This window comes from Aquarana catesbeiana, linkage group LG03 (assembly GCF_042186555.1).
Source record: "Aquarana catesbeiana isolate 2022-GZ linkage group LG03, ASM4218655v1, whole genome shotgun sequence".
NCBI classification, from domain to species: domain Eukaryota; kingdom Metazoa; phylum Chordata; class Amphibia; order Anura; family Ranidae; genus Aquarana; species Aquarana catesbeiana.
Window position 1 is genome coordinate 493757352 of NC_133326.1, and position 12020 is coordinate 493769371.

General features: G+C 43.1%; 1 protein-coding gene across 2 annotated transcripts in view; it reads left to right on the plus strand.

Annotated features, from left to right (window-relative positions):
* Positions 1-12020, plus strand: part of MRNIP (MRN complex interacting protein) — a 58771-nt gene that overhangs the window by 16665 nt on the left and 30086 nt on the right. For both annotated transcript variants that reach the window (XM_073621058.1, XM_073621057.1), the window contains one exon: positions 10672-10769. In XM_073621058.1, the coding sequence (XP_073477159.1) occupies positions 10672-10769 (98 nt within the window). The remainder of the gene's footprint in view (positions 1-10671; positions 10770-12020) is intronic.

A 12020-nucleotide genomic window follows, 5' to 3' on the forward strand; every position in this document is an offset into this window, starting at 1 on the left:
ATTGTTATTACCTGATAATATATAACTGAACAAGAATTTCCTTATTTCACTTATATATTCTAAGGCTATATGAATCAGAAGTAATAAGAAATATAACTGGAATGTAACATGATCCCACACAGTGTGTGACTATCAGAATGCAGTTACATTCAGTTATAAATACAGGTTTTTTATAGAGAACCATCTCTTAGTATAATAAATGAAGAGATATCAGGAATTAGGATGTCAGTCCATTGAATCTTCTTGGTCCATGGATGATGTGGCATAACGGCCTCTTTTGTGAGAATGATGATTCCCATTTTGTTCTGAAATTTTCTGGGTGCTGCCTGAAGGTGAAGATGATGCCATTCTTCTGCGTGCGGGAGAGTTGCTGCTTGTGGGTTCTGTCAGATTTAATTTTAAAAGGGTTTGTTGTAGTTCATCTGCTGATCTGCTTCTGTAAATTGTACCTTGGTAGTTAAATCTGACTGAAAAGGGGAATCCCCATTGATACATAATGTTGTGGCGTTGCAGTTCCATTAGTTGGGGTTTCATGGATCGTCTTTTAGTAATAGTAAGTTGGGATAGGTCAGCAAAAATTTGATAATTGTGTCCTTGAAAATTAAGTTCCTTTTTTTCTCTTGCAGCAATTAGTATTTGTTCTTTCGTTCTGTAATAATGAAATTTTGTGATTATATCACGTGGGGGTCCATCTTTCTTTTTGGCTGTGAGGGCTCTGTGTACTCTGTCCAGTTCTAAACGTTCACTAGGGATATCTGGTTTTAGTTCTTGTAATAGAGCAGTAATAGTAGATTGCAGGTCTGTCACAGTTTCAGGTATTCCCCTTATGCGCAAGTTTGAACGTCTGGCTCTATTTTCGTAATCTTCAAGCTTAGTTTGAAGTATTAAATTCTCTTTTTTTAATTGTTCCAATTCTGTTATATTTTCTTGGGTTGTAATTTCAATTTCATCCATTTTTATTTCTAAGGCTGCGGTGCGGTTTCCCAGCTCTCTTATTTCTTTGGTTAGGCTTTTTGTTATTTGGTCTGAGGTTTGTTTTAAAGCCTTATGAAGCATCTTTTCAAATTGTAATAATATTACTGGGGATACTGAGGAGGCTTGTGGAGAAGTTTGTGAGAGGATTTGTTCTGTATCTGACTCAAATGGAGAGTCTTGCTGTGACATTTTCTGTCTGTGAGAGCGCCCTGATGCTGTATATTGTGAGGTGACTGGAGCTGCTTCAGCTGCAGTGAGTGCCTGTGAGCTCTTTGTGAGGTGATTTTTATTTCTGCCACGGTTTCCTCCCAGTACCATATTTCCTGCCCAAACTTTCACAGTTTGTTCCCTGGGGCAAAAAGGTTCAAATGGATACCTTTTGAGCCTGCAGGCTCCGCTTTGTCCTTCTCTTCTCTCCTCAGTGGTGTGGAGCTCTAACAATGCATGTCTGCTCCGCTAGGCTCCGCCTCCTGCCCCCCCCCCCCTTCTTTTTTTTCAATCTTTTTCATTTTTTCTTCTGTTTTTATATAGTTTGATACAGGGATCCTCAAACTACGGCCCTCCAGCTGTTGCAGAACTACACATCCCATGAGGCATTGTAAAACTCTCACATTCACAGACATGACTAGGCATGATGGGAATTGTAGTTCCTGAACACCTGGAGGGCCGCAGTTTGAAGACTTCTTTGTGCTGAGAGGTTGATACCAGTACACACATTTTTCACGGGGTGTTAATAATATTGATGTTTCACATGTATTTTGAGTCATGTTATGTGACATTATCACTGTCTATTCAGTTTTTTTGGTTTTGGTGTTCCTCTCATCAAGGGTTTATACATCAATTTAGTCACTATATGATATGTGTAAGTTCACACTAAGGTGTGGAAGTAGAGGTGTTATCCATTACACTTATTGTTTTATTTTTGATTCAGCATTGCTTAGAGTATAATCTCAGCACATTAACGTCACTAGTGTTTATCCCACAAGTATCAGGGCCAGCGCCAGTATTCCATCTCTATCTTAGGGGGAAATTCAGTTTTGCTATAATAAATATCCAATTTTTTTTTCTTTAAAACAAGTTTTTTCCTCAGTTTAGGCCGATACGTATTCTTCTACATTTTTTTGGTAAAAAAAAAATCGCAATAAGCGTATATTGATTGGTTTGCGCAAAAGTTATAGCATCTACAAAATAGGGGGTAGATTTATAGCATTTTTATTTATTTATTTATTTATTTATTTAATAGTAATGGCGGTGATCTGCGTTTTTTTTTTTTTTTTTTTTTTTTTATCGTCACTGCTATATTGCGGCGGACATATCGGACACTTTTGACACATTTTGGGACCATTCACATTTATACAGCGATCCGTGCTATAAAAATGCACGGATTTCTGTATAAATGTGACTGGCAGGGAAGGGGTTAATTATGTTCCTAGGGAGTGATTCTAGCTGTAGGGGGCGGGGACTCTCACAAGGGGAGGAGACCGATCGGTGTTCATCTGTACTGGGAACACACCATCGGTCTCCTCTCATCTGACAGGACGTGGATCTGTGTATTTACACACACAGATCCACGGTTCTGCTGTGTTACCGGGCAATCGCGGCCCCCCGGGCACGCGCACAGGGCCGAGAATGCGAGGGCTTCATATGACGTCCTCCCGCAATGAGAGCTGCCTGGTCGTCAGTTGACAGCTGGCGGTCAGCAAGCAGTTAAAGGCTTACCAGAAGACCTGCGACCAACCTTACTTGGGGAGGGCCACAAAGCAATTTATTGGATGAAAGATTCAAAGATCCACTGAACAGGCGCCCGAGCGTCTCCCACCAGAAGCCTCTGTGTGTACCGGGCGGTGATCAAAAGCCTGAAGTTCAGACAGCCTCCTCTGCTGCCAGTTTCGGCCTAGTATATGTCTCTAACGATTCTCACGGCGTAACATCAACTTTCACATTATACAAAAAAATTGGGTTAAATTAACTGTTTAGTTTTTTTTAATTCATTCAATTGTATTTTTTCCAAAAATATTGCGTTTGAAAGACCGCTGCGCAAATATAGTGTGACATAAAATATTGCAACAACCGTCATTTTATTCGCTAGGGTCTCTGCTAAATAATAAATATCTAATGTTTGGGGGTTCTCAGTAATTTTCGAGCAAAAAATACTGCTTTTAACTTGGAAGCAACAACAGAAAAAAGGTTTAGTCTTCTTTAACCACTTCCCACCAGGCCTATAGCAAAATGCCGGGCGGTGGTTCAGTTATCCTGACTGGACGTCATATGACGTCTGACACACCGCTACACCGATCTTGGTAAAGAGCCTCTGATGGAGGCTCTTTACTACGTGTTCAGCTGTGTCCAATCACGGCTGATCACAGTGTAAACAGGAAGAGCCGTTTACCAGGTTTTCCTCACTTCCGTCTGACAGACGTGAGTAGAGGAGAGCCGGTCAGCGGCTCTCCTGACGGGGGGGGGGGGTCTGTGCTGATTGTTTTCCCCCCCACACTGGACCACCATGGATGCTGCCAGGACCACTAGGGATGTCTACCACACATTGATGAGCAGGGATGCCACACAGTGCCCTAAAAGATGGCAATCAGTGCCCACAAATGGTGGCAGTCAGTGCCCACTATGAATGCCTGCCAGATGTCTCCTCAGCGGTGCCCACCCATCAGTGCCACCCATAAGTACCCATCAGTGCCACCCATAAGTACCCATCAGTGCCACCTCATTAGTTCCCAATCAGTGCCGCTTCATTAGTTCCCAATCAGTGCCGCCTCATTAGTGCCCATCAGTGCCGCCTCATTAGTGCCCATCAGTGCCGCCTCATTAGTGCCCATCAGTGCCGCCTCATTAGTGCCCATCAGTGCCGCCTCATTAGTGCCCATCAGTGCCGCCTCATTAGTGCCCATCAGTGCCGCCTCATTAGTGCCCATCAGTGCCGCCTCATTAGTGCCCATCAGTGCCGCCTCATTAGTGCCCATCAGTGCCGCCTCATTAGTGCCCATCAGTGCCGCCTCATTAGTGCCCATCAGTGCCGCCTCATTAGTGCCCATCAGTGCCGCCTCATTAGTGCCCATCAGTGCCGCCTCATCAGCGCCTGTCAGTGAAGGAGAAAACGTACTTCTTTACAAAATTTTATAACAGAAACAAAGAAATTTTTTTTTTTTTTTCTAAATTTTCTGTCTTTTTTATTTGTCGAGCAAAAAATAACCCCAGCAGTGATCAATGACCACCAAAAGAAAGCTCTGTTTGTGGGAACAAAATGATAAAAAATGTGTTTAGGTACAGTGTAGCATGACAGCGCAAAAGAACGAAATGTTACAATGTTTCTCTTTATCTCGCCTGAGCATGTTGTGATAAACTTGGCAGGCTGCCTGTGTTTTTTTTTTTGTTTTTTTTTTTTTTTTTTTTTTGACAGCTGTCAGCTTGAGCAGAGAACTCTCTGCACTGAATTGAGGAAATGCTGTGTTAAGATCGTGAGGAGGGTTGAATCGCGATCACTGTTTTTTAACGATTAATTGTTCAGCTCTAATGTCTTTTCATTTTTTTTTTTAATTCTGCATTTACAAACCAGGGCTGTTGGTTTCTATGGACAGTTGGATAAAAACTGTCCATTTACATCAGACTACCTCTGAGCCATCACCTTTTACAGTAGGACCTGAACGGACTCGGAGGTAGTCGGATATGAATGGACTCATGTCCATTTACATGTGCCCGCACCTAGACTTAGGCTATGTTTGTACTAGCCTGCATGGTAAAACACAACGTTTTACTGTGCAGACTAGTACAGTGCATCACACTGTTTGTTTTGTTCTCTCCTCCATCTTCTTTTTTTTTTTTTATTTTTTTTTTTTCTTCCTTTTTTTACAACTTTATTTGAAGTTGCGGTGACGAAAAAGGCAAACATGCTACAATTTTCCGCACTGCAAATCATGCCAGCATGTTTTTTTTTTTTTTTTTTTTTTTTATTTGTTTTTTGTGCTGTGGCCTGTGTTCATCCAGTGCAGAAAAAAAATGTCACCACAGTGTAAACAAACCCTTAGGCTTGGTTCACACTATTGTGACTCCAAAGTCGTGAGATTTTGAGTGCAACATTGGTGCAACTTTCATGCGACTTTACACTCTCTGGCACTGAAAATCACATCAAAATAGTGCAGGAGCCTTTTCAAAATAGCTGCGACTTTTTAAGTCGCATAGATTGGAATGGGTGCCATTGAAATCAATGGACTGCAATTTGTCATATGACTTTATATGTCTAAAGTTCCATGACAAGTCATACTAGTGACAATGGAGACTTAGCCCTGGTTCACACTGGAGCGTTTTGACATGCGATTTGACATCTCAAATCACATGTCAAGTCGGCTGTAATTGCTATCAATGGCACCGTCCTAATTGGTGTGACGCCGCATCTGTGGCACTGCACCGATTTCAAAAAGTAGTTTCTGTACTTTTTATTTTTTTATTTTTTTTTTTTTTTGCGATTTCGGGCTGCCATGCGGGAGTGAAATTGTGCGAGTTCAGCTGAGCTCGCACAGCTTCATTCCCGCAGCTCAGTGTGAACCAGGGCTTACATAGAGTTTTCGATTAGGTTCACCTGAAAACTAACAGGCAGACCTAAATGTATTGCCTGTGTCAAAGGGGCCTCTGGGCAAAACAAAATGTTCTTTTCTAGTTTTGTATTGAGTAAAAAGATTAGACGCTCTGTCAGATTTTATTGCTGTCTGTGTCCCCATTGATCACTGTCAACAAGAAACAAAGTGAAGGGTAATTTCCATGGCCTTTCATGGCCAGGCAACACCCAGATGATGGTACCTCTGTGATGGGTACTGCCAGGTGTGTGTAATCGGCTGCAGTCGCTCTGTGTGTACAAGTCCGTGACAGGTTGACTAGCCCCGCAGCTGTCCACATGTAATCGCATACTGAGCGATTACTTAGTTAGGGACAGATGAGCTGTTCTGGATGCAAACTCTCTGCATACAGAGCTTCTCATCTGTCCCTAGCCGCATGTAATCGCTCAAGGAGCAATCACAGATGGTGTCAGCCTGTCATTGATTTGTACAGGCTTCCTTTCTGCAGCTGAAAATAAACATGAAGACCCCTATTCCTAGAATTCTCCAAAATGAGAATTTAATTTCCTTTAGAGAGATTTCCCATTGTTTCTTGATTTGTCTCCATGACAGGAAGGGAAATCTCCACAGCAGGACACAAATGGCAAAAAACAAATCTGATGGGGGTTTAACACTTCAATATTCTTTTCAAACATTAAAAAAAAAAAAAATTCTTAACTCAAATTAAACTGTATGTAATCACCAGTGGCACTAACCTGGACCTGAATTGTAATCACACACTTGCCCAACTTGGATCTTGTGATCTGTTGCCCATCCCCAAACCCCTTGGAATAATACTGCAGCCTTTAAAGTGAAGCTCTGGGCAGAAGGATTTTTTTTTGCAACTTGTGGTATCCTGTAGATATACACCGGCAGAATGGCACGGCTGCGCAAAGTAACGTACCAGTACGTTACTTTGAATTTGCCGCCGTGTGCGCGCGCCTGCCGCGATCTCCGTGAGTTGGGTCGTGGGTCCCGCGGACTCGATCGCCGCAGGCATACCCGCGATCGCCTCGCGGAGAGGACGAACGGGGAGATGCCGTTGTAAACAGCATCTCCCCTTTCTGCTTAGTGACAGTGTCACTCGATCTCTGCTCCCTGTCATTGGAGCAGAGATCAGTGACGTCACACACACTGCCCATCCCCCTGACGGTTAGAATCACTCCCCTAGGACATACTTAACCCCTCCCCGCCCCTTAGTGGTTAACCCCTTCACTGCCAGTGTCATTTACACAGGAATCAGTGCATTTTTATAGCACTGATTGCTGTATAAATGACAATGGTCCCAAAAATGTCTGATGTGTCCGCCATAATGTCGCAGTCACAATAAAAATCGCAGCCAAAACTAGTTAAAAAAAAAAAAAAATTTATAAAAATGCCATAAAACTATCCCCTATTTTGTAAACGCTATAACTTTCGCGCAAACCAATCAATAAATGCTAATTGCGATTTTTTTTTTTTTTAACCAAAATTATGTAGAAGAATACGTATCGGCCTAAACTGAGGAAAAAAAATGTTTTTTAATATATTTTTTGGGGATATTTATTATAGCAAAAAGTAAAAAATAATTTTTTTTTTTTATTTTTAAGTTTTTTTTCAAAATTGTCGCTCTTATTTTGTTTATAGTGGAAAAAATAATCGCAGAGGTGATCAAATACCACCAAAAGAAAGCTCTATTTGTTGAAAAAAAGGACGTCAATTTTGTTTTGGAGCCACGTTGCACAACCGCGCAATTGTCAGTTAAAGCGACGCAGTGCCAAATCGCAAAAAGTGCTCTGGTCAGGAAGGAGGTAAATCCTTCCGGGGCTGAAGTGGTTAAAAGCCCTTTCACACTGAGGAGTTTTTCAAGCACTTTGGTGTTGAAAAAAGGGTCTGAAAAGCTCATGCAAAATGCTTCCCATTAAAATCAATTAATGCTTTCATACTTGGATGGTGCGCCCCGGCAGTGCGGTCAAAAAAATCCGGAATGCAGCATGTTTGGAGACTTAAAAAAATGCACCTCTAAAACGCCCCCTCTCCAATGAAATGAATGGGAAGCGCCTGAAAAGTGCTTCAAAAGCTCCTCAAAATGTTTTTTTGGAGCAGTTTTTTTCTGCCAGTGAAGGCTAGTGTACATGAAACCTTACACAGAAGCTGCAGTGTTGTTTATCCAAGTCCTATTGTTTCATGTATTACAGGAATACAAGCCCACCTTTCTGCTAATCTCTCCTCCCTCACATCCATTCAGCAGTTATTAAAGAGGAGTTCTAGCCTGAGTAAAAAAAAATAAGTCAGCAGCTACAAATACTGCAGCTGCTGACTTTTAATATAAGGACACATAGCTGTCCAGGGAGCCCACAATGTCGGCACCTGAAGCTGACCCGTCCATCGGGTGCAGGTGCCGGCATCCTTACTAAGGGAAACATGCGCGAGTTGCGCAGTGCTTTCTGAATGGTCCCATCGTCTTCTGGGACACAAACATGTCCCAGAAGGTGATGGGGGGGGAAGGAGGAGGGCACAAGAAAAACCACGGAAATGATGTACATCGCTGTGGGACGGAAGTCCCAAAAAAAGCATACCAAAAAGGTATGGGAAAAAAAAAATCCAAAAACAGTTGTGCTTATGTTTTAAAAGGTGTTCAATTTTTGCCTGAAACACCACTTTAAAGTAATAAATACCCCGTGATGACTTTTAACACTCGCCTAACACTTTTATGTCCCTTGCTGGTGCTGCAGAAAACCACTCGCCTCTTCATATCTTCTATCACTATGCTACAATCTTCTGGATCCTGAGAGAACACTGCCGCTGGACAACTAATAGGAAGTGTCCATGTCACTCAGTTATAAAAAAGAAAGCTTGCCCCCCCCCCCTCCTGCTAAAAAGGAGATGGAAGACTAAGGGCACTTTCACACATGCGGACCGTTGAGGTCCGCTTGTCAGTTTTTCAGGCGGACCTGAACGGACGGTCTATGTACCTCAATGGAGCAACGGATAACAGCGGTGACATGTCCGCTTACATCCGATACGCTATATGCAGATGGGTGGAAACCCTATTTTCCATCCATCTATCGGATTGGATGAAAACTGACAGGCGGTCCGTTTTCATGCGATCCCCCATAGAGGAGAGCGGGGCTCTGACAGGTCTGTCCATGCACAGAGAGCGGAGACGGACCTGTCATCCGCCGGCTCAGTAGGGATCCCTGCTGAGTAAGCGGAGTCCGTCGAAACGGACATTTATGTGTGAAAGGGGCCTTAGGACCTGGCACATCATATGACCAGAGATTCAGATAAATAATTTTAGCTTTTAACTTGGGATTTTTTTTCAAAAACAAAAAAAATCTGATTACTTAACCACTTCAGCCCCGAAAGGATTTGCCCCCTTAGCGATACGGCACTGCGTCGCTATAACTGACAATTGCGCTGTTGTGCGACGCTGTACCCAAACAAAATTGACGTCCTTTTTTTCCCCACAAATAGAGCTTTCTTTTGGTGGTATTTGATCACCTCTGCTTTTATTTTTTGCGCTATAAACAAACAGAGCGACAATTGTGAGGAAAAAAAAACCTTTTTTTTTTGCTATAATACATATCCAAAAAATATATATAAAAAAAAACAAATGTATTCATCAGTTTAGGCCAATATATATTCTTCTACATATTTTTGGTAAAAAAAAAAAAAAAAAATCGCAATAGGCGTATATTGATTGGTTTGCGCAAAACTTATCGCGTATACAAACTGCGGGATAGATTTAGGGATTTTAATTTTTTTAATTGTTTTTACTAGTAATGGCGGTGATCTGCGCTTTTTGGCAGGACTACGACATTGTGGCGGACAAATCTGACCACAAATGACACTTTTTGGGGACCAGTGACATTCTTACATTGATCGGTGCTATAAATATGCACTGATCAACGTAAAAATGACACTGGCGGGGAAGGGGTTAACAGTAGGGGGCGATTAAGGGGTTAACTGTGTTCCCTGGGTGTGTTCTAACTGTAGGGGGGATAGGCTGGCAGAGACATGAGAGAGATCACTGTTCCATATGAATGGGAACAGTAGATCTCTGTCATGTCATCTGTCAGAATGGGGATCTGCCTTATTTACAAAGGCAGATCCCCATTCTGCCTCTGTACTAGGCGATCGCGGGTCGCCGGCGGACATAGAGTCCGCCCAACCCTCGGCACGCTTCTGCAGCAGGTGTGAGCGTGTGCCACTGGCGGCGTGTTCCCTCCCGAGCCGCCATACAGCTACGGCGATTTGCACAGGTGAGTTGACCTGCCGCTCTATAACGACGATGACGGCTGGTCGGCAAGTGGTTAAAGGGGTTTTCACTTTAATGCATTCTAAGCATTAAGGTGAAAAACCTTCTGCAGTACAGCAGCCCCCCTTTTACTTACCTGAACCCAATCTTTCCAGCAACAAGAATGAGAACAGCAGCTTCAGCCGCTGTCTCGGGTCCTCATTGGATAGATTGATAGCAGCAGGAGCCATTAGCGGGGGGGGCGGGGCCGAGTCCTGTCTGTGTCAGCAGCAGGGGGCACTCGAGAAGAGGAGGAGCCAGGAGCACTGCTGGGGGACCTCAGAAGAGGAGGATCGGGGCAGCTACAACCTTGCACAGAGGAGGCAAGTATGACATGTTTGTAATTTCAAAAAAAATAAAAAATTAACCTTTACCCCAATAGGCTACTTGAATTTTGTCCAGTTCCCAATGACTTAGCTGAACTTTGAGCCATTGGTAGCTCTGCAAGCACTGCCTGGCTTGGAGTGTCTCACGCCCTCCCTGGCTACAACCAGCTAGGGAAGAATCTTGTTTAATAAACTTAATAAACAGTACAGGGAACAATGTGCAGTAAACAATTGCAGTCAGTCAGAATTCACTTCAGTAAAGCCAGGCCAGCAGGATATTGATTGTGATAGGCATCTCTGGATACTGCATTGTGCACTAATCGTGTTGCTTTATCATAAAAGCAAAACTCCTTTTTATAAAACAGATGATGTAAAGAAACAGCTTTGTTTAGTGTGTGAACATCACAATACCTGATGCTCTCTTGATTAAGCTTTCGAACATCTCCCGTAAATATATACTTACATATTGCTGACTTTTCTACTTGTCTGACAGGTTTTTGGACAAGGCTCTGCTGCAGATTGCAGACGACATGTCCAAAAGTTGAATCTTCTTCAGGGTGAAGTGAAGCAAACAGCTAATACCACCACTGGGTAAGTTTGATACAGGTTACGCCCTATTTTGGGGCATGTTTTTAAAACCTGTTTGTTTTATTTAACCACCTCAATGCATTTTCACCCCCTTCCTGCCCAAGCCATTTTCAGCTTTCAGCGCTGTCACAATTTGAATGACAATTCCGCGGTCATGCAACACTGTACCCAAATGAAATTGTTATAATTTTTTTTCCCACAAATAGAGCTTTATTTTGGTGGTATTTGATCACCTCTGCGGTTTTTATTTTTTGCGCTATAAACAAAAGAAGAGTGACAAGTTTGAAAAAAACACAATATTTTTTAGTTTTTGCTATAATAAATATCCAATTTTTTTTTTTCTTTAAAACAAATTTTTTTGGCGGTGATCTGCGATTTTTATCGTGACTACGATATTGCGGCGGACATATCCGACACTTTTGACACATTTTTGGGACCATTCACATTTATACAGCGCTCCGTGCTATAAAAATGCATTGATTACTGTATAAATGTGACTGGCAGGGAAGGGGTTAACACTAGGGGGTGATTGAGGGGTTAATTATGTTCCTAGGGAGCGATTCTAACTGTAGGGGGAGGGAATTCACAAGGGAAGGAGACCGATCGGTGTTCCTCTGTACTGAGTACACACCATCGGTCTCCTCTCCTCTGACAAGACGTGGATCTGTGTGTTTACACACACAGATCCATGGTTCTGCTCGGTTACCGGGCAATCGCAGGTGCCCAGCGGACATCGCGTCCCCAGTGACACGGCGGGCGCGCAAATGCCGTCGGCGGCCCGCGAGGGCGTCATATGACGCCCTCCCGTAACAAGAGCTGCGCCGCCTGGCCGTCGGCAAGCAGTTAAAGTGGTAAGCTCTCACATGTACCCAGTGAAGTGAACCGCCTCAGATGATACACCGAAATGAAACAAATCTCCCTACATAAGTTTTACATGCATATCTGTTGTCTTCAGCTTGCTAAATTCTTTAGAAAGTGCACATCGTGTTAGAAATATTCTCTTCCTGTTCAACACTGGAAGTGAAGTCTTGGCATACAGCTGCAGAGATCGGGAAATGTCTTGCTGTCTGTGATTAGCCGTGTGCAGTGTAGGCTTCCTGGCAGAATCCGGCAGGTGGGATCCCGAACATGCCTGAGCCCATCTCTAGTGGAAAGGGTCAGTGCACATGTGGTGTGGAGTTAAGTCCTGGGAACTGGCTGCGGTGTGTTTTTAGGGTCAGTCAGTGGCTGAAGCAGTTATTTTTTTTTTTTGGC